A 25,113-nucleotide genomic window follows, 5' to 3' on the forward strand; every position below is an offset into this window, starting at 1 on the left:
TTGCTGCAGTAGTAACTGCCAGGTGTTCTCTGTTATGTCTCATTTTCAGGGCTACTTACCCGAAAACAAATTCAATCGCATCCTCACCGAGCCTGTGCTCCGCGATACCGGACCGCGCCGGAGAGGGAGGAGGCCCCGGAGTGAACTCCTTAAAGGCCCTGGTGTTGTAGCAGATTCTTCTTCTGGAATGGGACCATTGTTCATGAACGGACTAATTGCTGGGATGGATCTAGTGGGACTTCAGAACATGAGAAATATGCAAGGGATCCCTCTGACTGGGCTGGTCGGGTTTCCTGCTGGCTTTGCAGCAGTGCCTGCTGGTGAGGATGTGAAGAGCACCCTGAGCATGCTGCCCATGATGCTGCCAGGCATGGCCACCGTCCCCCAGATGTTCGGTGTGGGAGGGCTCCTCAACTCCCCGATGACGACAACTTGCACCGCAACTGCTCCGACTTCGTTAACAAGCACAACAAAAGGTGGCACAGCCAGCGCCGAGAAAGCCAACGAGGAGAAACGGAGCAGCCAGGACGGGAAAAAAGAACCTCTCACTGAAGATAAGCCTGGTCCTAGTTCATTTTCTAATCAGACAGAATCTGCAATAACTACCAGTAGTCCTGTAGCTTTTAACCCATTTCTTATCCCAGGGATGTCTCCTGGACTGATCTATCCCTCCATGTTCCTTTCCCCTGGCATCGGCATGGCGCTGCCTGGCATCCAGCAAACCAGGCACTCAGAGGCAGCGAACCTGGAGAGCCAGAAGCGGAAGAGGAAGAAAGTGAAAGGGGAATCGGCAAATCCAGAACCAGAAACTGTCTCGCTGCCCGAAAAAGAAGCTGCAAACAGTCAAAACTGTGTGGAGCAGAGCCCACCAGCAGCAGCGGAGAAGGAGCAGGATGGACCAGCAGAAGAGGAGCGCCAAGCTGCTCACGATACCGATTAGAACTTTTGTTTCATTGAAAGAAAAACACAAAAAGATTGTGGCTTGTGAGTTTCTTATCCCATAAACTCTTTGTTACTTCCCGTCCCACCCCACTCCACCTTCATAAACCTGTGTTTCCATGAGTAATATTATCTACCTAATTCCCTGTCAGAAAAAAACTGGTGACATACTACATGTTAATAGTTGCAGGGTCTTGCCACTTTATTAGATAAACAGTGTTGTCTAGCTAGTATGGGAGGCACCGAATTCTCATTCTGTTTTTCCAGTCGATCATCCCAGCCAACAATAGCAAATCCAGTACTTGGTCACCCCCCCGCAAATTGCTCACTCCTTTGAGAAGAAAAAGCAGCAAAAAAACAAGAGCAAAAGAAAAGTGTTTATCTCTTGGTATAACACACAGACAAGGGTATTTCTGTCTACAGTGACACTGAACGAAAAAGCCTGCATTTGGGCTAAAAGCACAGCTATAGTAAGTGCTAATGTGTATTTTTGATTTAAAGTATTTCCCTATTTTATCATGGTTACTAGAATAGTAGTATAGACAGAAGTATATAACTAATGATTGAAAATGCATATATTCATTTCTTTGAAAGGAAACGCATAACTGGTAGTGATATAATTTCTTGATCACCCCCATCTCAAAGGTTTGGAGACAAACTGCAGAGAGTAAAAAAATGATGTAGACATTCTTTTGTATTTTTTAAAACCAACGTTTGGTTTTATGTTACGTGGAGTTTAGTTGCTCTTTCCTTGGTAGTTACAAGAACTTTCCAGCTTGAGCTGGAAAGGTTTTGCACACTTGCATGACTTTTCTGGAGTTACTGTATCTGTAGCAACCAGTTCCTTCATCATTCTGCTTGTCTTCAGTTCTCCTCTCTGGCGTTAGTTCTCAGCTATGGCATTACAGGTGCTCTAAAGGTATTTTTTTCCAGCCGTAAACAGACCACACCGATTTTATTGCTCTTATATGAACACTGAGGCTTTCTGAGTTTTTATATTTCCCTCTCCTTACCCCAGAAGCGACATTCTTTCAGCAAACACAGAGAAGGCTGTAGGCCAGCTTCCCTCCTTGGGGAGTCCTCTGAGAAGGACCCTTGAGACTTTCAGAGCCTGAGTTTCTTACTTTCTGGTGGTGGACTGTGAAGAGATGACTTTGGCTTCTTCCCATTCCGTTTGGTGTTGAACAGTGTTTCCAGTCCTCCAAACGATTTCAGCATCTGCATTTCAAATGGACGGGTTTTAATGCTGCCAGCTCCCCGCTCCAGCTCTGGGTGCTGAGACTCCTCCACAGGCAACTCTTCTGATTTCTCCTTCCCCTCACTCCTTTAATTCTTCTTTCACTTGGGGTTTTTCTTACTTGCAGCTCATGGTCTGAGAATTGAATAAAGGCACAATGGTGCAGTGGTGAGCGAAGGGCAGTCTGGGAGGGAGTTGGAGTGTGCTACTCATCAGTTTCACACTTGGTTGTCACAATTTACTGTATTTTTTACTTTTTTTTTTTTCTGTTGCAGTTTTGCTAATTTATCAGATGGTCCAAATGTTTTGACATAACTATTTCAGTTTGCATTATTTATTTATGATGCTTTTTGTCATTGTCTTTTATACATTTGGGATTATAAATTATGTACATGTTAAAATTAGCATCTCAAAGAAGTCTGTTACCCATGGTCAAAAAACCAGTTGGTTTATATTTTCATAGAATTTATTCTCAGTTTACTGGATTGGATGATTTTTTTTAAAGTATGTAGCCAATCATAATGCAATCCTCCTGCCCCCCCCAATAATTGTGTTCTATTTAATAACATTCTTGTAGCATAGATACTGTATCACTATCAACAGATTTCTTAGAAATGCTGCTATCTCTATTTAACTAACATTTTGTTCAGTTTTTGCCTCCAGTGGAAGCAGAAAGGGTTTTTTCAGCTGTTAAATCCAAAATCAATATAATTTATTTATGTAAAAAAAAAGTCACGATTGATATATTTTTGAACCTTTTAAGTACTAACTTTGTTTTTATTCAGTGGAAGAACATGTACTTGCCCTAAATCCTTAAAATACAAATGCTATAAAACTTCATATATCTTCAAAGCCTTACTGTGAATGGATACAAAAATCTCTTCTGAGTCTATTTCTTGTTATGGGATGGTTTTCCAGGGTTACATGCATAAGGAACAGGGTTTAAAGTGAAATTTATTTAATTAGCCAGCATGCTCTATACCTTGTTCTTTCTTAGCAGACATGTATGCTATGTCTCTGGGTGTTTAGGCTTCTCTTTGCTACTTTGTGACCCTTTTGCAACCCGATATACTCTGTGGATTATTTAGACTGTAAGGCGTTAAGTGGCTGCTTCTTCTTTTCCATCATATCCCAAACAAACGCCAAATTTTCACCGGTTTTCATGGCTATTCACACACATACATCCTTCACCAAATGTGCTAACAAAATAAACTGTCTGTGCTCTTGAACATGGATAAAAAGAAAAAGATTTAAAAGTCAGATTTTTATTTTTTTAATTTAGTGACTAGATGATGCTTATCTTTCAGACTTGGGAGAGCCTTGCTACAGATGTATATAATTTTTTTCAGCAAATATATGTGAATGTTTAATTCACCTGACTCAGTGATAAACGTGGCTTGCCTTTTTCTCAGCATGAACGCATTGAGAAGCTGTTGAAAACAGTGGCCTGGTGGCTGCTCTAGGCTCACTCCCTGTGTGTTACTCTGAGTCGGGCTGCTCGATGTGAGGGGCGAAACCCGCAGCTCTCGCAGTGCCCTGGGAGCTCATGTCCCACATGGTTGCAAGATGCCAGGAGCAGCCCAAGCTCCAGGGCCAGTTTAAGCACAGAGGATGCACAGGGGCTCTTTGCTGACTCGCTTTTTCCACAAGGGTGGGTGGAAGCTGACATCTCCACAGTCATACATCGCCCCCAGGCAGTTACCCCCCCTTGACCCTTGCACAGCCCCTCCAGCAGAAGGGGTACTGGGAGTGCTGGGCTCCTCTCCCTGTGCTTCCTGCACCTCCAGGTTTTGTGAAATGCTTGTCTTAAATCTCTGTGTAAGGAAATCGGGCTTTAGCAAAGCAGGCATTGGACAGTGTTTCGTCAAAATGATGTGCAGGAGCAGCTCCATTCTTCCAAGATCCAGCAAAAAAGACAGAGTAAAACCAGTGCTTTTACTGTTCCACCTGCCCTGTGTAAGCACCTTGTCCTGGTATTTTGTTGCTGCTTTGGGGAAGAAAAAGAGAAGAGCACCCAGCAGAAAAGACTGGCAAAATGGTAGCATGAACTATGAATTTCCAGTTCCAGAGTCTCCATTTAAATTCTGGCTCCACACGCTGCAGCCTTGCACCTCGGCATCCATAATGCAGGATATTTGCTGGCAGAATCTGCAGGAGGAGGCCCATGGAGGGGCATGTGCTGGCTTTGGGCTGTCACATCAGTGGTGGCTGCAGACAAGGTGTGTTACCTGCTGGTGGCAGAGAGTTGATGTGGTGGATGGGCACTGTGGGGACAGCTTGCTCCCTGTTGTGTTTTACAGGATACAGGTGCACATCCCCACTGCTGTCCTGCCTGGGTTTTCTCTGATAGGACACAGAGAAGTTGCATTTAGACAGGATGGCTAATTCCCTTTATGGTCACAAAAAGGGGGAGAAGAATTTTCCTCAGCACTGAGCTGTGGTTGGGGGAGCTTTACCTACCTCAAGTGTAGATGTCCCCACTCTGGGCTCTTCACATTTACAATAAAGGATTTGGGGTTAGAAATCTTGGCCAGCAGTGAGGAGAAGGCAATTTCTCTAATGACATCTGGTTTGCATTGAATAAAACTTGAGCTTTACAGTACAGTTTTGCTCCTCATCTCTTCAGGAGCCACTTTGGTCCCAGGGCTGGAACATGGGCTGAGTCAGGAGATCAGGAATCTCCTCACATTTTACAACCTCAAAGCAGTTTCTGGGTACTACACTTTAGGCAAAGTCCCCAAATGCCTCACACCCTGTGTACCAGTGCACAGCTGCCTGTAGCACCCGTGCTCAGACAGGCAGTGCTGCCAGGAAAGGAGTCAGCCCAGCCACCTGCAGAGCAGCAGCTCTAGTGGAGGGAAGAGAAACTGAGCTGCTTTCTCAATCCCTTTCCCATCAATCTGCACAGTGTGCCCTGTACGTTTGGACAGCAGGCCCAGGAACATCATCCTCACCCTCCCATGTGGCTTTTTGTTTCATGATGCTCCCGGGGGTGGCTGGAGACCATTGGTGCAGTGCCATAGGTGGCACTAATTCCTGAGGAATCAAGATTTCACCTCAAAAGGTATAAAACAATACAAGATCTTCAGCCTAGCAGATCAGTCCCACTCCCCACGTGGCCTTTTTCTCCCTCCAGTGGGATTTTAATTCATGAGCAGCTCCGTTTAGCATCACTACCTGCCTCCATTTGCCAGTGGTCTGGATGGGATGTGACATCACTGTTTTAACTTGGAATTCAGTCCCAGCCTGCCTGAATGCATCAGTTCAGGCAAGCCCAGCATGAGCCTTCAGAGAGTTTCAAGAAAAAGCAGTGTCTTGGACCTGTTGCAGGAGCAGTTGAGAGGAGTGAGAGCCATGGCAGCATAGGCAGTCATTCTACAGGAATTGCCTGGAAAAACAAAATTTTAAAGGAAAACCTCACAGTGACTTCTTTTCCCCTCCAGAAAGGGAGATTTCTGATAGAGAAAGAGATGCATAAAAAACGAAGCTCAGCTCAGCCAGAGGAAGACACGTCTCTGGTCCAGAAGGAATAAGCCTGTGGGACCCATAGCTTCTTTACCCCAAATGAAACACATTTCCTCTCTGCTCGTGACAGGCAGTTTTCCATGCTCTTATGGCAAATTCTTTTCCAAATAGATTCAGATGTTGGATTAAGGCTGGTTTTTATGAAGAGTAACATTTTGGACAGCACGAAGCTGATCTGATTCTCAGTGAGGAACCAGCCCCACCAGCCTGCAGATCCCAGGAACTGATCCCTGCACTTTGCAGGAGGGCATTTTCAAGAAAACCAACCCCGGGATCCGTGAGTGGGGTCGGAGGTCGGGACAAGGCAGGGCAGGGGCTGCCGAGTGAGCGTGTGCGGCGGGATCCGGTCCTGAACGCGCCTCTGAGCATCCTCACATGGCCGCAGGTACCGGGGAGGGGGATCCGCCCACGCCCTCCCGGCAGGAGGGATCCTCCAGTGACAGTGACAGGCTGGTTCAGAGCCCTGTTCCCTACCCCGAACCAGCGCTGCAGAAGCTGCGAGACTCGAGCCCCTTCCAGAGGTGCGGGAGCCGCTCCCCTGCCCACGGCGGGGGGCGGTTGTCCCCGCGGCTCCCGACGGACAGGTAGTGCTCCTTAGGGGGCTCGGTCCATCGGCGCCGCTTCAGCGGAACCGGCACCGGGGCCGTGCTGCGAGTGACGGGGAGCGCGGCCGCGGCCGGGAGTGCGGGCGGCTCCCCGAGGCCACCGGAAAATGCTGCAGCCACCCACGCGTGTCCCAAGGCGTGCGGGATGGCGGCCGAGAAAAAGCCGCTCCTGCCGCGGCTCCCGGAGCCGTGCGTGGGAATGGGCCGCGAGCAACCGCCAGCACCGAGCGCGCGCCTGCAGACGGGTGACCCCGGGTGACACCGGGTGACACCGGCTGCCCGCGACCGCCGCCCCCGCGCGCGTCCCGTCCTCGTTCCCGCCCCCTCCGCGCGGCGGAAGCGGCCCCGCCCTTCCGGCGGTTTTGGCGCGCGCTCCGCCACCATGTCCCGCCCGGGGGCCGCCGATCCCGGCGCCGCCGTGGAGCGGCTCCGCCGGGAGCTCAATCTGGATGCGGCGAGCGCGGCCGAGGCGCTGCGCGAATTCACGGCGCTGCGGGGCACCTACAGCCTGGAGGTGAGCGGGGCCGGGCGGGGCCGGGCGGGGGCGGGCGGGCGCGGTCCCGCCCCGGCCGAGCCCGCGGGGCGCGGCGCTGCCCCGGTGACCGCGGCGCCCGTGCCCGCAGGGCGAGGCTCTGCACTGGTTGGCCTGCGCGCTGTACGTCGCCTGCCGCCGGAGCCGCGTGCCTACCGTGGGGAGCAGCCCGATGGAGGGGAACGGCGTCTCCCTGACCCGCATCCTGCGCTCCGCGCGCCTCAGGTGAGCGCCCGGCCCTGCCCTGCACTGCACTGCTCTGTCTTGCCCTGCCCATGCTGTACCCTGCTCTGCCCTCCCCTCTCCTGCCCTGTCGTACCCGTGCCCTGCCCTGCCCGGCCCTGCCCTGCCCATGCTCTACCCTTCTCTGCCCTCCCCTGCCCGTGCCCTGCCCGTGCCGTGCCGTGCCCTCCTCTACCCGTGCTGTGCCGTGCCCTGCTCTGCTCTGCCAAACCCGCTAATCCATGGGGTGCGCCTTCGCTCCCGGCGCTGCCAGCCGCGGCGGAGTAAAAGCAGTAAATCCGCTGTTATTACGGATGGCAATTAGATGCAAATACGTAATCTCCAATTTCAAGCCTTTAGGATACCTCCTGTGTCGGACCAGCAGTCGTTCTGCACACACCGGTTGTTTCTCTCTGTAGTTAATTTGACCACAAACACCTCGGCGCGTGCCATCCCGGTGCAGCGGGTGTCTGACTCAGGATCCAGGCCAAATCCCGAAGGAGTGCTGGAGCTGCTGGTTTTTCTGGGAGCACAACACTGGTGATCACAGAACTCACCCGACCCTGACAGCAGTTCCCCTGTTGCTGTGGCTCTGGCCTGGAACAGGAGCTTGGAATGCTGCTCATTCCATTTATGGCCCCATGCCCTGCTGAGCTGCAGGAGGGCTTGTCAGTTATTTACATCCCCAGCTGACAGGTTTTTGTGCAGGTAACAGGCATTGACTCTTGGCTTGTTTTGTTACCTGTCCTGCCTCTGCCTCAACACACGCAGAGCTACGCCTGCACTTTGCTGTCCACCACTGCCCTGCTCTACACAGCCATGCTGACAGTATCCACATTAAACTAATGTTCCCATGCCTTAAAGAGGATCAGGAGAAAACCCAGAGTGATAAAAGGCAAAAAGCTGATAGACAGTTTGGGAGTCTTATCAAAATAAACTGTAAACCTATGTAGTAATTATGTCAGTCATTAAGAGTAAATATGTTGTATTTTGGATTTTTAAAATTTTAGAATGGAAGTCAGTTAAAGCTCAAAGCAGACTTTTCTTTTTTTCTTTTAAGTTTAATTCAGTTTTTTAGCAAAATGAAGAAGTGGATGGACATGTCAAACCTACCCCAGGAATTCCGAGAGCGAGTGGAGAGGCTGGAGAGAAATTTTGAAGTGTCAACTGTGATTTTCAAAAAGTTTGAACCAATATTTTTTGATATGTTTCAAAACCCTTATGAAGAAACTTTCAAACCGCATCGAAGCAGGAAGCAGAGGTATTTTTTAGATTCGATGTGACTTTTCCCGGGAAAGGGTTATTCCCAATATAAATTTATGAAAATTAATTTCCAAAGTGATGAGGTCTCTTTGACTCTGAAATGCAGCCAATGCAGAGCCATCCCTGACCCCGGTGGGTGCAACTCAGGTCACCTGGGCTTCATATCCAGCTGCTGTAACGCAGGAACTGTCCCACAGTGAGAATGTCAAGGTGTGCTGGGGAGAGCTACCACGGGGTGGGTTAGCTCCAAGGATGAACACTTTGAAAGTTCAGCAGAAATAGCTGAAGTAGCACAGGAGTGGTTTGTCTTGGCACAGAGCTCACAGAGGCTTGGTATCACACCACGGTCCCTCTGCTCGAAGCTGTCACATCCCCTCACCTTCATGCTGCCAGGTGCTTGCCCTGGTTGCCAGATGAGTGGAAAGACCAACTGGGAGGAAGTTACAGCTGATGTGCTCATTTTTATAACAAATTTGAGAATGTGTGGTGTCATCTTACACACACACATGGAATGTCTGCCTTGTTGAAAGGAGCTTGTCCATATTCCCTGCAAGAATATGTGGCTGTGACAACTTTTTAGTGAGAATATAAGCTTGGGGATGAGGGAGCCAAGCTGTGGATCTTCAAGGTGTTTTTGTCAGCTTTCTAGATGTGCGGGGGTATAACTGTTCTGGTACAATGCTCCAGTGTAGTTTCACATCTCCAGGCAGAGTGCAGGGAGAAATGCTCTGTTGGGTGCTCTGTGGTCTGAGTAATGTCTTCCCTGGTCTTCCATCTCCATGGACTTGGATAGTTCTGCTCCAAACAGGAATCAGCAGCTGAGCTGTAGTACAAGGGATGGCCAATGCTTTAGTAAAATATTTTGGAAAAAACATCACTGATATAGGCTCTGTCGCCTCCCCACCTGTGGCTGGGAGGGTTCTGTGGGAGGTTTCTGTGGGAGGTGTGACACCAGAATAGCATGGCAGGGTCAGAGGCCAGAGGCAGCCTTTGGCTTGGGAACAGTGTTGGGAAGTTGTGGATGTGTGCAGGACACTGTGGAGCCAGGTCAGGCACTGTCTGTCAAACAGCGAGAGTGAACTCAGGACATGTAGCTTACACTGTGCCTTAGTGTGGAATGAAGACAGCAGCTCCAGCTGTTGTTTTGAGCAGGAAAATGGAATGAAATTTGTACTGTAGAATAAGGTTTGGCATCCTGGAAGTGAGGAGTGACTTCTCCCCCATTTTTCTTGTTGACAGGCGGGTGCCATGTAGTGTCAAAGATCTCTTCAACTTCTGCTGGACTCTCTTTGTGTACACTAAGGGTAGGCTGCTGGCTTTGCCTGCATGGTTTGTATACGTTCCCAGCTGTGAACTTCTCTTGTCTTGCTTGACGTGATGTGCTGTCTCTTAAAGGTAATTTCCGTATGATTGGAGATGATTTAGTAAATTCCTATCATTTACTTCTGTGCTGCTTGGACCTGATTTTTGCCAATGCCCTTCTGTGTCCAAACAGAAGAGATTTGCTAAATCCATCGTTTAAAGGTATGGTGGGGATAGATTATTTACAATCAACTGTGCTTTGTTCTCTTGACTCATTTGAAATGAAGTTGAAGGTTGGTTGTCTTCCCCTCTCCTCCTTGTTCCCAGGCTTGCCAGTGGAGTTCCACACTCTGGAGATCAAAGGCTCCAAGGACCCTCCCTGCATCATTGCCATGCTCTGCGAGCTGCACGATGGGCTCCTCGTGGAAGCGAAAGGCATCAAGGAGCACTACTTCAAACCATACATTGCAAAGCTGTTTGATAGGAAGGTACGTCTCAAGAGTTTTATCAGCACTTGGTGATGCTCTGTAGTGGTCTCCAGAGAGTTTAAATCCTGCATCTTCCACAGGGGAGAGCAAAGGAAATGAGCAAAGGAACTCAGGCAGGCTCAGGTTTTCTTCGTATTTTAGCAGGAGCAGAATTCCTTCACACTTTTAGTGCTGTGTCCTGTAAGGTCTCCTCTGTTTCAGCTTTTTATGTCAGTGAAGAATCTTTGCTTTCCTTTCTTGGCAGTGTGAAACTGAATTGTGAAAGATGATGCTTTCTTCTGGCAAAAAAAGAAGTGATCTCCTTGTGAAATAATTGTATGGGATGTCTGTTGTGGGTCCTGCTGCTTGTCTTGAAGTTGAGCATAATGCTTTGGAAGGATAGGTTGAGGTTGCAAATGTACAAATTGTCCTGCTCCTGGAAATGTTTTCCAAGCTCTGTGGAAGCTTCTTTGTAGTTGCTCATCGAGCCAGTCCCTAACCCAGCAGTGAACAGATGTCACATTGCAGGGCTGGCTCTGAGCAGTGAATTTGTCTGGAGCTTGGATCAGGTTGGGCTTTGTACTCTGTCTTGGTAATGGCACTGTGGCCCTTTGGTCTAGGCAAAAGAAAGAGTCCATATAAGTACCTAAATCTCATTTCCTTTTTGGCTAAAACCGTCATGCCCTTGCACTTGAAACAGTTTTGATTTTATTATCTAAGATATTTCTGCTTTTTATTCTCAGATCTTAAAAGGAGATTGTCTATTGGATCTTTGCAACTTCACAGAAAATAGGTAAGTTACAGCTTTTGTTCTTAATCATAAGGCTTGGTTCATGTCTAAAGCACAGGCCTTTGTGTACTAAATCTCAGTTTTCCTGTTCCTTTATCTTGCCATATGGGTTTTGATTATTAGACCATCAGAGCTGCTCTCTGGCTGAAACACTTTCTGGATCTGAGGTGTGGCCAATGTCATGGGTTCAAGCTGCAGAGATTCTTTCTTGATGTCAAGTTTTTGGTGCTTGCTCTGATTTTCTGGCAACTGTAACCTTTGAATAATGTAATGCACATCAAAACCTTGGCTCTGAAGGTCGCAGATGTATTATGCCCAAGTAGGGAAATCTCTATAAATTTATTTCTCTATCTCTAATTGAGTATATAAATCTGTGGATGTGGCAGATGGACTCAAAAGAAAAGGAAGCAAAAATTGTAAAACCACAAAAAAGAGATGAGCGGTTTCAGTGGAAGGCAAGTGTAGTTGTTTCAGAAACTTTGAATTCACTTCTGAAAGCTCTTTAAATTCAAACTATAAAAATCCTTGTCAGGTTTTTTTGCCTTTTGCAAAAATACATATTAATTTGTTTTTGGCTTTTGTTTGCAAACTTTTAACTTGTTGGTTTGCTTTGGGAATTTTGAGCAAAGTCTCGATTGTTTTAACGATGCAGGTAACACCTCAATTTAGATACAACCTAATTTCTTTGATCATTGAACATTGAATTTCTCTTAGTATTTCCACTTGAAAATTAATAGTATTCCTTCAGTAACTGTCATATGGAATGATGCAGTAGTCCCTGTTCTTTTGCAAATAGTCTGGCATCTCAAATACTTGTAAGCATCTCTGGGGGCTTTTTGTCCAATTTTGCATAGACCTTTACTTTTTCTTAAAAGATATGGAGTGGCTGAACCTGTGATACAGTCAGGTTTCCTGTGGGATCACAGAGCTGTTTGTGTCATGAATAGTTATATTCCATTATTACGCATGCTGGAACTGCATTCCTGACCCAACTGCGGGCCAAGATTATTGATGCAAACCGTTTCTGATTTTCATCCAGAAGTTCCATTCTACTTCCTAAGTATATGTTTAAAGTTTTGCAGCCTTGGTGGGATTAAGCATTCCTTTTTTCCAACTGGGTTTGCTGGAATAAAGAAAATGAAGGATTTGTTTGGTCTCACATGTCAGTGGTGGTTTTAGAAATAAAACCCAGGCAGGTAGCTCCTCACTTTCCCCTCCCCTGCACCATGAGGAAAATTATGGGCTACAGAGTAGCAAACAGAAATCCAGCCAGGGGGTGGGTGCAGTTCTCTCCTTGGCTGCTCTGTGTGTGTGCAGATTTAGCCTCTGATGGCTGAGCACTTCCACGCTGGTTTATTCATAACTGCCGTGAAAGCAAAGTTGGTTTTTCCCTCTTCTTACTGAGATCCAAATGCTGGTGGAAGAGTGATTCCTGCAGTGATCTTGAAGAGGTTTTGGGTCCAAGGGCAGGGAGGGATGGCTGGGGGCAGGTCGCTCAGGGAGGTGGGAGCAGCACTGCTGTCCAGAGCATGAAACTGTCCCTGTGTTGGCTTAGGGTTGTACCTGTGCTCCTGGGGCACGTTTGTTTCTTCAACAGTTAAACCTTTGGTGTTAAACCTGGGCTTCTCTTTCAGCAAAGCACTGAATAAAGAGTATGAGGAGTATGTTCTGACCGTGGGTGACTTTGATGAGAGAGTTTTCCTAGGAGCTGATGCTGAAGAAGAAATTGGCACCCGAAAATTCCCTGCAGATGTGCCAGGAGAGAAAACAGCAGCAAGAGCTCACATGGAGTGTCATCTGCAGCAGCATTTTGAAAAGGTGTGATTCATTTAACATGGCAAGCTCACTTGAAGTTCTCCTTCAAGTTTTCTCATCCTTATACACTCTTTGAATATTTGAGGTGACTTGAAATTTCTTCTTCCTGAGAGGAAGATGGTGAACACAGGCTTCAGTGCTGTCTTGCTAAGGAGAAAAGGTGGTATCTTCTTTCCTTAGAATTTTTAAAATAACTATTTATTAAACAGAAAGAGTGCACTTTCAGTTGTATAGTCTGGTTTTGTCTAAGAAAAATCAGTAAGTACAGTAATTTCACAACTATAAGGCGCACCGGACTATAAGGCGCACCCCCCCGGATTCGGCAAAATTTGCAACTTTGTAGATCAGATAAGGCGCACCGGTCTATAAGGCGCACTTTTTTTTTGCAGTGAGGCCCCGCCCCCAGCTCACCCCGTGGGGTTGCTGGCCGAGGCCCCGCCTCCACCCGGCAGCCATTGGCCCCCGGGCCCGCCTCCACCCGGTAGGGGCGGTGCCGCGAGCCACCGAGCCACCCTGGACCCGGCAGCCATGGGCCCCCGGGACTGCTTCCACCTGAGAAGGGGGGTGCCGCGGCCCCCCTAGCCCGCATTCACGCGGCAGCCATGGCTCCCCAGGACTGCCTGGACCCAGGAACGGGGCTGCTGCCGGCCCCCTAGCCTGCCTTCATCCGGCAGCCATGGGCTCCCGCGGCTGCCTGGAGCCAGGAGCGGGGTTGCCGTGGCCCTCCTAGCCCACATTCACGCGGCAGCCATGGCTCCCCAGGACTGCCTGGACCCAGGAACGGGGCTGCTGCCGGCCCCCTAGCCTGCCTTCAGCCGGCAGCCATGGGCTCCCGCGGCTGCCTGGAGCCAGGAGCAGGGGTGCCGCGGCCCCCCTTGCCCACATTCACCCGGCAGCCATGGGCTCCTGGGACTGCTTCCACCCGGGAATGGGGGTGCCGCGGTCCCCCTTGCCCACATTCACCTGGCAGCCATGGGCTCCCGGGACTGCCTGGACCCGGGAAGGCGGGTGCCGCGGCCCCCCTTGCCCACATTCACCCGGCAGCCGTGGGCTCCCGGGACTGCCTGGACCCGGGAAGGCGGGTGCCGCGGCCCCCCTTGCCCACATTCACCCGGCAGCCGTGGGCTCCCGGGACTGCCTGGACCCGGGAAGGCGGGTGCCGCGGCCCCCCTTGCCCTCATTCACCCGGCAGCCATGGGCTCCTGGGACTGCTTCCACCCGGGAATGGGGGTGCCGCGGCCCCCCTTGCCCACATTCACCTGGCAGCCATGGGCTCCCGAGACTGCCTGGACCCGGGAAGGCGGGTGCCGCGGCCTCCCTAGCCCACATTCACCCGGCAGCCATGAGGCCCCAGGACTGCCTGGACCGGAGAGGGGCGGTGCCTTGGTCCCCCTGGCCCGCCTCCACCCGGCAGGGGCAGTGTCGCGGGCCTCCGGGCCCGCCCCCAGCCGGCTGCAGTGGCACTTCCGGCTCCCCCCACGGCTCTCAGCTCACACTTCCGGTTTGGCAAATTTCGCCGCTTTGTACATCAGATAAGGCGCACCGGACTATAAGGCGCACTTCCGGGTTCGAGGGAAAATTTTAGTCAAAAGGGTGCGCCTTATAGTCGTGAAATTACTGTAATTAATACCCAAATATGCAAGTTTTAGTTTTGATCAAGATTCATTTATACCCCGTAATCATACCACAAAACCTTGAAACCAAATTCATTTGTTTTCCCACTGTTTCCTTTCTTAAGAAAGGAAAAGTCAACTTTCCTACTCCTCTGGAAAATGAGATTCACACATAAACCTCAGCAAAGTCTCTCTTCATTACAAAAAGTAGCCTGTAAGCAGAGTTAATGTTTCACTATGTTTAAAAGTATAAAATGTATTTAATGAAGTTGACATGCAGGAAAACAGTTGCTTGATTACTTTTTAATCTTGGTTAAGGGAAAATAGTACTGGCTGTGTGAAAGAACAATATGCTGTTGGATTTACATGTCAATTGAAAAATAAGAATTGTTACTCTGAGATGGTGGTGCTAGTATAAATGAATCATATGTCTTAGCTTTTTCTCCCAAGTGTAAGTGGATTTCATATTCAGGCAAATCGAAGACGGGAGCTTGGAATGAGCTTCATTAATTCTGAACTTCAGTTTCTGTAGTAGAATAATATTACTGTTTCTACATAATGACTGCAGGCTTAACCTTTTCTCTTATTTGCCTTGTATCTTCAGAATGCTGTCAGTTCAGATAATTAAATCCAAAAACTTTATTGTGTCAGTTCCAGAGAGCAGGATACAGATAAGTTTGTGCATTCCAAACAGCTCCATCTGCTCAGTGCCACTTCATCCTTTGGACGAAGGCAAAACCATTTTCTAGGGAATGTTTTCCTATGAACCTCTCCTGGGTAGCTCTGCCACCCATCCCTTGTGGCACCCAGCTGATGCAGTCAGGGACTGAGAATGGAAGCATGTGTTTCCTCTTCCTCATCCTGTATTCTCAGTGTTCAAATGAACCTAAAAATTTACAGGTTTTAAGATTTTAGGTCTTGTTTTACTATGTTTTAGTTGTAAAATCTCTTTGGTTTAAATATTGGCTGCTCCAAGATTTGTTATATTTTATATTTATGGAGTCCTGGGAAATCTGGGGCTCATTTTTAGTCACTTCTGATCTCACAGGTTTGATGAAGTCTTCACCTGCTTGTACTAGTGTCATTTTAATCTTTGAAGGAATTTTGCAGGAGATGCTCATTTGGAAGGTAATTGAAACAGTTTGTTGGCTGATTTCTATTTATTTTTTTTCTCTGTCTGACAGAAAAGGTCATTTGCACCTTCAACTCCACTGACTGGCAGAAGATACCTGCGAGAAAAGGAAGCTGCCATCACTCCTGTGGCTTCGGCCACCCAGAGCGTGAGCCGTTTGCAGAGCATGGTGGCTGGGCTGAAAAATGCACCAAGTGAGCAACTTACAGCTATTTTTGAGTGAGTATGTCCCCTTCAGCTGCTCTCATTGACACAGAAAAGCATCTTTTGGCCGTTTTTTAAATTCAGGACAGAATATTTGGTCTTTATTATTTCTTGTTGAAGGATCTTCTGTTTTCCAGATGATCTCATCTAGAGGATAGTGGCTGAACACACACCCCCCCATCTGACTTGTCACCACCATTGTGTTAAATGGAGCTTCAGCTTTTGCTGCTGTTGATTTGTCTGTCTGCTTGAAAGCCAAATGCTTTTTTTGTTTGTTTACATTTTAAACAAGTACTTCTCAATTAAAAGATGTGGTAACCACGTTGGCAGAGGTTTTGGAGGAGGGCGGAAACGTCCAGGTGAACAAGCTGCAGTCTTCACCCTCAGCTGGGAAAACAAAACTAAAAGCAGCTTCTGGCTGCCCACTTTTCCTTCACACTACTTCAGGGTGTGTTGTTCTAACCCCATGGCATAAGGACAAGCCTTGCAGTGACCCTGGTCACTGTCAGTGCTGACCTGAAATTGCAGCAGCCGTGTTTCCCACTCGGGATGTTCTGTTCCCTAAGCACATTTCAGATTACTGCCTTCCTCCCTGAGCATAGCTCATAAAAAGCAGTAATTGAATAGTAAATAGCTGTGAGGATACTGGGTGTTTGCCTGATAACTTTCCAAGTTAAGATCCTGCTGTATTATAGTGTAAGGTCTCCAGGTGTATTTTTACAAATCAGAATGGACATTTAGTATTAGCAGGTAAATTTGAAGTGCCGAAGCAATGTTTTTTTAAAGTAACCATCATAAACAGCTGAAAAATATAACTTGCCATTCTCATCTTTAGAGTTATGTATATTTGAAAATTTTGCTAGCACTAGTTCTTAAAAGTTTACAGCTTTGCTCTGTGAGATGCATTTGTTTTGAATGTTTCTTTGTTTTTATAAGGACTGATACTATCTATACTATACAATTAAGACATTAATGTGTCTATAATCTCCAATAAAACATATGTTTGTTCCAAATAATAAACCAGACTGTCAAGAGAGAGGTAAATATTTACATGGGAACAAGAATTGAGTAAACCTTTGGCAAGAGCTGTGATGAGTACTTTGCTCATCTTGGCTACAAGTTCAGCAGGCACTGGGGTATATGTACTGTGTCCCTGGAAGAAATGGAGGAGCTGTAGTTCAGACTGTGTAATATTCTATGCTTTTCAGTATTTTCTTTTTCAAATTTCATGGAAAAAGCTTTGAAGTTCATTAGAAGGCTTTATTCAAATAGAAACCCTAGCTGATTTTAGTTCTAACTTTTCAGAGTAGTTTAGTGTCTTAATTTGACACCAGCCATAGGCCACTGTCCTCTAAAACAGAGTTGCTGGAAAATTCAGAGGCATTGAGAAAGAGCACCTCCAGCCAGAGATACCAGGGCCATTTTTTATGACAGTGACAGTGTGGATTTCCTCAGTTCTCCCAGCCTTTGTAGGAAATGGGGAGGATGCTGCTGCCTCTTCCCTCTAACCTTTACTATGCTCCCTCAAACTGAGCCTGGCCTGTGTGGTGTTGGGGGTGCCTTTGGTTGTTAGGTTACCTGTTGTAGCATCCTTACTCCATGCCTCTGGCAGGTTCATCTTCTCACTGTGCTGCTGTAGTTCTTGCTTTCTCCTGCATTTGTTCCAAGATCTGCATATCCTCCCTGACCCTGTTAGGAAGAGAGAACACAATACTTGTGTATGTTTTATGTTTTCCTCTGTCTGTGTAATACAGGTAGTTGCTGATGAGGAATGCTCAGTATAATTGGGGTATCTTTTTATTTTGGTCTTAGAGTTATTGTTGTTTCTTGATATTTGTTTTTTTAAACTGGATATTAATTTATACAAACAAGGCTTTCTTTGCCTTTGGCTTCAGGTCTTGTGCCCGCAGCCCCTTGGAAAGCATCGTGAGCAGAGTGAAGGAAATTGGTGAGACCTTCTGTTGCAGCTACACTCAGTCAACAGATGAGCAGCCAGGATCTCACATAGGTATGGAATGAGAGGCATGGGGTGTTTCAAAATACTAAACCAGGGCAAACAGAATGCATACCTATACTGCTTTCTGTATTTAGGGCAGTAGAGCTGGTTTTATCCCAGGATACACCCAAGCAGAAAACTGCTGCTGTCAAATAGTACACTGTAAAGAATAAAAAAATTATGGCAGAGTAAACCCAAGGTTGCAGTTCAAACTGGGATAACCAGAAAGTCATGGAAAATCAACTCTTAACAAGTGTAAACTTGCAGTCTTGTTAGCTTTAAAATTTAAAGGAAACTGAAAGCAAATAGGAAAATTATTATTGCAAAATTACATCACAAGAATACAATAAATAATCCTTTAAAATATTTATGGAATTTCATGCTGTAGTTGGGACTAGTGGATTACTGAATTTATTTTTTTTTGTTTGCAAAGTCTGCATGTTCGCACATGAACTATTATTTTGGATGAGGACAGGTGCTGGTCAGTTTAGTCTTAACCCCATTTGTACCAGTGGCATTGGACTTACTCTTGATTTTAAATTTCAGATTTTGCTGTAAACAGATTGAAACTGGCAGAGATCTTGTACTATAAAATCTTGGAGACTATAATGGTACAAGAAACACGGAGACTGCATGGGAAGGATCTGACTGTAAGTAGAGAACCAGTGATAGATTAGAACACTTTTTTTAACTGTTTCTTGGGGTATATCTATCTTCAGGCAGTTCCAGAACAAAGCACTGTAAAGCACTCCATGTGTATTGTTAATACTAAAAAGGGGAAATACATGAGAGCTGCTAAAATGTATTTTTCTTCTACTATTTTAACCAGTATAACTGTCATAACCAAACATCTCAATTTGTATTGCCTTCTAGAATCACAGCTTTATGGACAGATAACGTTTATTCTCTTCTTTATCCAGTGAACAGTATCAGTATTTCATGTTAGACAGCACTGCATTTGCTCTGCTTTGTGATGCACAGCAAGGAGACCAGTTCATTTGTCCATGCAAAATGTGAACGTTTTGGTGGTGTTACTCTACTTCTGGTTTCCTCCACCTCTGTGTAAAAAGGAGGTTGTGGATGGGAGAAGAAGCCAGCTTCTTTCCAACAAAAAACTGTGTAGTGTTAGTGCCACAAAATTCCTACTTCTGTTTCCCAAATCTGAGGCCAATGCCATTTTGTGTGGTCTCTCCAGGCTCTCCTGGAGCAGGATCTCTTTCACCGCTCCCTCCTGGCATGCTGCTTGGAGATTGTGCTGTTCGCTTACAGCTCCCCTCGCACCTTCCCCTGGATCATTGAAGTTCTTGACCTCCGGCCATTCTATTTCTATAAGGTAAATAAACATTGGCTTAGGGCAGAATCTGTAGTAAAAATGGCATGTTACTGGATTCAGAGTCATAGGGGATGATGCTCTTCCTCCTTAGGGAATCAGGTAAGACAAGGATTGATATTAACTGTGCACTAGCTCTATTCTAAATTCTGGCTCTCTTGAATTGTATAACTTGGAAGGTGTAATGCTAGAGCTGAAGCTGAAATATAAAGAAAAAAAACCCATTCTGTAAATGGTACTGATCTTTAACATACTGCTGATCAACTTTTACTAGACTAAAGCCTTCAAGCATGTATTTTTTTGATGTTTATATATATTGACTGCAATGTAGTCCTGAAATAGCAGATACAGATCTGAAATGTTGCCTTTAGCCACTGCTAGTTATCACAGACTTGCTTTGCTAAGTGTGGGGATTTTTCCTTTATGTAAAAGAACACAGAATATCTTTTCCAGGCTGCTCTCTGGTTTTGCTCTTTTTTTAACCACATTTCCCCCACTTTTAGTGTTACTTGATTTTTGACTACTTCAATCCGTTTATCATCTATCCATATGCCTCCAGTTTTTGCTGGATGCCTAGCTGCTTACTGGGGTTAGTTCTGAATAAATAAAATAGTTCTGTTAAGATGACAGCAACCAAAAAATTGTGGCCTTTGGGAAAGCTGGTTCATATTCTGTCCTTTCCTTTTCCTTTAGTCCTCAGCTGCAGGGCAATAGTAGATCTGTAACAAATCTGTCAGTATTGCTGTGGCTGTTGATAGTCTCCATCAAAACTAGTGCACATCCAACTTTGTGGAACAGATTTATGTTTCATTTGAATTTTACTCAGCTATTCAGTATATATTCTTGCAGCACTGTTAATTGGACAAAAATTGTCATTGCAAAGGTCTCACACAAGAGAGACTTTATAACTTTGCTCCCTGGGTGTAACTTCTGTAGCAGGAATAACTAAACATATCAATAGGTCTTCCAGGGAACTTTTATGGCTGTCTTGATTTGGAGGACAGGTATCTGCTAAGAAAGGCAGGAGCCTCACTTTGAAATGGAGAATGTAAACCCCCTCCCTTCAAATTATTGTAATTCTGAAATTAAAGGGCTCTCAGGCAAAGATATGGGAATTAGGAATAACAGTTCTTTATTAAGAAAATTAAAATAGAAATACAGTACTACAAAGAACAAACTCCAAGCCCTGACAAAGTCAGAGTACAACCTAACACCCCGTCAGGCAGGGTGTTGGTAGCAGTCCCATTAAATGGTGGCTGCAGTCTTCTTGCAGTGACAAATGTGGTTCGGTTGAAGCAGTGTTCCTGTAGAAGGTGTAGTTTCCCTCTAAAGTCCAGTGATGATATGGAAAAGTCTGGTTTTCCTCTGAAATCCAGTGGAAAAAGGGCTACTTGGTGTCCCAAAATCTGTTTTTGTCTTGGTAGGAAAGGCTTGGCTCTTCCCCCTGGGCTGGAGCATCTCCCAATGGGATGCAGTAATTTTATCAGTCACACAGCGGGACTCAATGGGCTATTAGCAGAAGATAACTTCCTGGAGGAAGGATGGATTGTGAAAAATACAAAGAACAATGCCTGGCTTCAATGGATGGCCCATTAGCAGAATATCTCCCATGGAGATAAGGATCACTGCCCCACCTGGTCTCAACAGATGGTGATAGAATAGATCTTTTGGTCACATCCTGTATTGCAGCCCGAGACAATGGCATTTCCACCTCTGGAGCTGTATATAAATAGGCTGAATTCTCCTCTGACAGGAATAACTCAGGTTGGATCTTGTGTTGGAGTATGATACTGCAGGGGATTGGTCAGCTCTGTTCAACCCCCATTTATCATGTTAGGGCTTCTGAGTGCTTCTTAAATCAAACTTCAAAGCAGTGTTTTTCAGCTCCTCATGTTTTGGGCTGAAATGCTGGGGCTATCGCATCCCCTGCTGAGCAGCTGTACCTGATCACATCTCCCAGGTCAGTGCTGTGTGTGCCCAGTGCTTCCACTTGTGCACAGATAGTAGTGATGAGAGAGGGCCCTAAAAGTCCCTGGAGTGGATTGTTCTGCAATGACGGCATATCTGCTGTCCTCTTCCAGCTCCCAGGTTGCTTGGGGAAAGGGGGTTAAAAATAGAAGGATCAGAAGAGGGTTGGGAAGATGAAGATGGGAGGAGGAGGCTGGACCGCTCTGACATTTTGAACAGGATCTTGAAATAAATGAAGTTTGATGATCTTAAACATGAACAGTGTGACATATCTGTGTGTGTGTCATTGCCCTCAGGTTATTGAAGTGCTGATTCGGTCTGAGGAGGGACTTTCCAGAGACATGGTGAAGCATCTCAATAGCATTGAGGAACAGATTCTGGAGAGTCTGGCCTGGACTCGGAACTCGGCACTCTGGAATGCACTCGAGGCCTCAGAAAACAAAGTCCCAACCTGTGAAGAAGTATGTGATCTTGTTCCTGTTGGAGGAAATTCATGTTCCTTTTCTCACTTGTTTTATATAGAAAACTGTTCAAATGAGACCATTACTGCAGAAAACCTTCTATTAACAGAAGGGAAATTATTGTCTTACACTGACATTTCTTATTTCTCAGGTAATATTTCCCAATAATTTTGAGGCCAGCAATGGAGGAAGTGGGTTTGGGCACTTGCCCATGATGCCATTATCTCCCATAATTCATCCTCGAGTGAAAGAGGTTCGGACAGATCTTGGTGGGAGTTTAAGACGAGGTATGTTCGAGGCTTCTGACATTATTTCAATGTGTAAATTTGGGGAGAGGGGTTTAAAACTTCTTTGTAATTGCAAAAGGCAACCTTGAATCTGAATTGAGTGTTTGGAATTGTGAAGTTTATTTGATCATGGGAAGATCTAGATGCACCCAGTCAATGCTTTGACTCACTGGCAGCACACGGTGGCAGTGCTTCCTTTCTGGACTGGAGCAGATTTTGCTGCTGGCTTGATGCCAGGGTGACCTTACTCTGCAGTAGGTTGTCATCTAATCATTTATTGTCCATTGATGTTCAAATTTTTCCAGGTTTTTGTTTTTTTCTTTTTTTTTCTTTCTGTTAGTTTATGGTCAGTGAGTTAGTCTGGATTTTAGGTGCCTTTTTTTTTTAACGTAATGACAGAGCTACACTTATTCTTGTTTCCTACAGAACTGTTCTTGTGCAGGGGTAGAGGACAATGCTTTGCCTGCAGTGTTTTGTCCTCTGAAGAACTGCTTTTTGCAGATTGCTGGGTCTCACACAGAACTGTCTCCTGAATGAGGGTGCAGAAGCAGTGCCAGCACTGCTGTTCCTTTTGCATGCCTTTTGCATGTTAGGAATTGCTGCTTTAGTTATATCCCAGACACTGGTCCGTATGTTCTTGCAGGTGCACCATGGACTGGTGGATTGTTTAATGTTGTCTCTCGGTGTTTGTCTGGCAACAAACAAGACTGGTGTTTTTTTAAATACTCCTTAGGAAGGAGATGTACAAGCAGTTGCTGTAAGTGTTAGGATTCACTGATGGAAGAGGAACCAGATTAGAAATGGCGTCATATATGTAGAAGGCTTTGTAAGACACAGATTTGTATATGAGAATCTGATACTAGAGGCTTCTCCTAAATTCAGTTGGGAGGATGGTGGAGATAGGAAATGATTATTTGTCTTTGGTACCAAGAGAACTATCTTGAAAGAGTTAGAAATAAGGTCTCCTGTAGAAGATCAGGCAGCCACAGAAGCTGAGCTGGGTAGTGCTGCTGACCTCTTGACCCTGGTACAGCGGAAGCAGTAGGAGAGAGAAACTCAAGGCAAGAGCTAAAGGGAACACATCACTTAGTCTGGTCACTCTGACCGTCTGAGGAGAGAAGATGTAACAAGGACACTGCTGGTGCAAAAGAATGTAACAGGAACCTAATAACTGAAAAGACTGTGTTGCTACAGGAACAGGTGCAAAGGGGTCCAGGTGGAACATTTTGTACAGAACCTAGGGAGCTATAAATACTAGTGACTAGTGTAATAACCTGGGTTTTCTTGCATAGCATGGTCCATACCTCTCACTCCCCACAGTCTCCAATCAATCTCACCTGGCCAGTTATCCAGACAATTTCTGATTCATGGGAAATAGGAAACTGTTGTCACTGTTATTATCACAGACTGCAGCAGAAATGCAAAAAGCCTGTGAACAGAAGCCTGTACATTAGTGATGTGTACTTCAGGCTTACTACTGGAATAAATGTTTGAAAGCAACAGAAAAGCCTGAGAGGAACTGGGGCTGTGTGGGGGTGGAGTCACCTGACTGGGGGCAGTTTAGAGAGAGTTGGAAAGCCAGAACATAGGGAAGACAGCATGTCCAAGGAATATGGTCAGTGTTCCTGTAAAGGAATTGTGTTCACAGGATTAACACTTGCAAATATTACTAATTGCTAGGCTGACTGGAGTAAGTACCTGTGATCCTGTGTGTTTCAGTCTCTGGATCAGAGTGGCTGCTCAGCTTCCATGTGATACCTGATGGCAGAACTGTGCTGTCTAGGGTGACTGCAAAAGGAGTCAGTCAGACTTAAAATCTTGTTCTTATCACCTCTGAACAGTGAAATCTGAGAACAGGCCTGAGCTACAAGTGATTTCTGCTGGTGTAGTTGGAAGGCATCCTTTCCCCTTCTCTGCAGAAGTGTTTCCATTAAGCTGCTGTTAAGGTTTTGTTTGGTTTATTTTTTCTTCTTTGACATGCCAGACATGCAGCCATTGTCTCCAATCTCCGTTCACGAGCGCTACAGTTCTCCTACAGCTGGAAGTGCTAAGAGAAGGCTCTTTGGAGATGACAGCCCCAAAGAAATGCAGGTAGAAAAAATCTTAACGAAGGGAACTAAGCTGACTATTGCTCCAGCATCAAGTATTGGTGCTGAAAACATGTCAGCATCTCCTGGCCAGACAGTGCTGACCATGACAACCACTACAGGACCAGGAAAAGCAGGACAGAAGGTCACTATCCCACTGCATGGTAGGAATTACTGCTGTTTTTCTTCACTACTAGGATGTTTTCTTTGCTCTTAAAGTATGCTTAGACCAACCATGCATCTTGAAAGCATGCTGCTTTTTCTTCCTAAAAAACCAGTTATTTTGTCAACAGCAACTGTCCGTGTGAAAGACAGGAGCAGCAGTTGGTTCCCTCTGTGTGTGTGTGTGTGTACCAAGGCAAACAAACACAGCCCCGGCACAGCCCCGAGCAGAGGCAGAGCCCCAGTCCCAGCCATGTCCCGGCTGCGGGCACCTTCCCCTGCAGTGCAGTTCCGGGCACAGCCAGCAGGGGCGCTGCTGGCTCCCGGCCAGGCAAGGCAGCTGCAATGATTCCCCCGTGGCTGCAGGGGGCGCTGTGGCGCGGGCTCGGCCGCCTCTCTCCACACAGGAATGGCGGGCGGGCTGGCGGGAGTGATGGAGAAGGGGCTGCCTGTGGGAACTCACGGCAAGCAGCCGGTCCCTGTGCCCCTCGGGATGGTGAAATGGACTGCAGCAGGAACCTCGGAGCAGCAGCTGGAACGGCAGATGCGGGCACATCTGGGGTGGCAAACTAAGTGTAGCAAAGACTCCAGAGCCCCAAGTGTCCTGGCAGGAAGCTGGTGGGGCTACAGTGTAGCAAAAACTCAGAGCGGTGGCAGAAGAAGGGCAGGGCAGGGGTAGCCCTGCTCTGCAGCAGCCTGGGAAACGTGCCCTCCAGGCGGGGTCAGGGTGCTGATTTTTTCCCCTGAGGTACCTGAGCAGATGGCAAGGGTCCTCTCCAGTGAGGCTGGGTTCCCGTAAGGTTCCAGTTCAGTGGCTTCTCCCATGGCAGGCGAAGCAGGACTGGGCTGGGCTTCTGACCTCCCTCCAGTAAACAGCCTACAGCCAGAGAGGGCAAGGAGCCCAGCCCTGCCCCTCACCACCCAGCTGAATCTCCAGGTACCTTTTCCCTTCCGAAGAGGACACCCCACCCCCAGGTAAAGACAGTATCTAGCGTGACAACTTACTTTGTGTCTCTTAAGTACTGGTCTTTGTCTTAGCAACATATGAGAGAAAATTCCCTAAGAGAAAGAAAAAAAGGAGCAATTCTAAGTTATAACAACAACAAGAAAGCATAAGTTTATATTGACATCATCTCCTTGGAGACATCTGATCCCTAGCAGACACACTGAGGATTT

The 25,113-nt window shown here is 46.6% G+C and overlaps 2 protein-coding genes across 12 annotated transcripts in view; both read left to right on the forward strand.

Moving 5' to 3' along the window:
• CHD6 (chromodomain helicase DNA binding protein 6) overlaps positions 1–3,550 on the forward strand; it is a 95,849-nt gene extending 92,299 nt beyond the window's left edge. For all 10 annotated transcript variants that reach the window (XM_033074641.2, XM_033074648.2, XM_033074649.2 and 7 more), the window contains one exon: positions 50–3,550. In XM_033074641.2, coding sequence (XP_032930532.1) covers positions 50–940 — 891 coding nt within the window. In that variant the 3' untranslated portion in view covers positions 941–3,550. The remainder of the gene's footprint in view (positions 1–49) is intronic.
• A 3,122-nt stretch (positions 3,551–6,672) lies between these two features.
• RBL1 (RB transcriptional corepressor like 1) overlaps positions 6,673–25,113 on the forward strand; it is a 28,763-nt gene continuing 10,322 nt past the window's right edge. For both annotated transcript variants that reach the window (XM_033074815.1, XM_033074816.2), the window contains exons 1-15: positions 6,673–6,820; positions 6,930–7,063; positions 8,121–8,321; positions 9,563–9,627; positions 9,719–9,847; positions 9,953–10,113; positions 10,836–10,885; positions 12,517–12,700; positions 15,495–15,661; positions 17,542–17,654; positions 18,189–18,292; positions 18,838–18,975; positions 21,237–21,401; positions 21,553–21,688; positions 23,673–23,939. In XM_033074815.1, the coding sequence (XP_032930706.1) occupies positions 6,689–6,820; positions 6,930–7,063; positions 8,121–8,321; positions 9,563–9,627; positions 9,719–9,847; positions 9,953–10,113; positions 10,836–10,885; positions 12,517–12,700; positions 15,495–15,661; positions 17,542–17,654; positions 18,189–18,292; positions 18,838–18,975; positions 21,237–21,401; positions 21,553–21,688; positions 23,673–23,939 (2,146 nt within the window). In that variant the 5' untranslated portion in view covers positions 6,673–6,688. The remainder of the gene's footprint in view (positions 6,821–6,929; positions 7,064–8,120; positions 8,322–9,562; positions 9,628–9,718; positions 9,848–9,952; positions 10,114–10,835; positions 10,886–12,516; positions 12,701–15,494; positions 15,662–17,541; positions 17,655–18,188; positions 18,293–18,837; positions 18,976–21,236; positions 21,402–21,552; positions 21,689–23,672; positions 23,940–25,113) is intronic.

Source organism: Catharus ustulatus, chromosome 17 (assembly GCF_009819885.2).
Source record: "Catharus ustulatus isolate bCatUst1 chromosome 17, bCatUst1.pri.v2, whole genome shotgun sequence".
Classification (NCBI taxonomy): domain Eukaryota; kingdom Metazoa; phylum Chordata; class Aves; order Passeriformes; family Turdidae; genus Catharus; species Catharus ustulatus.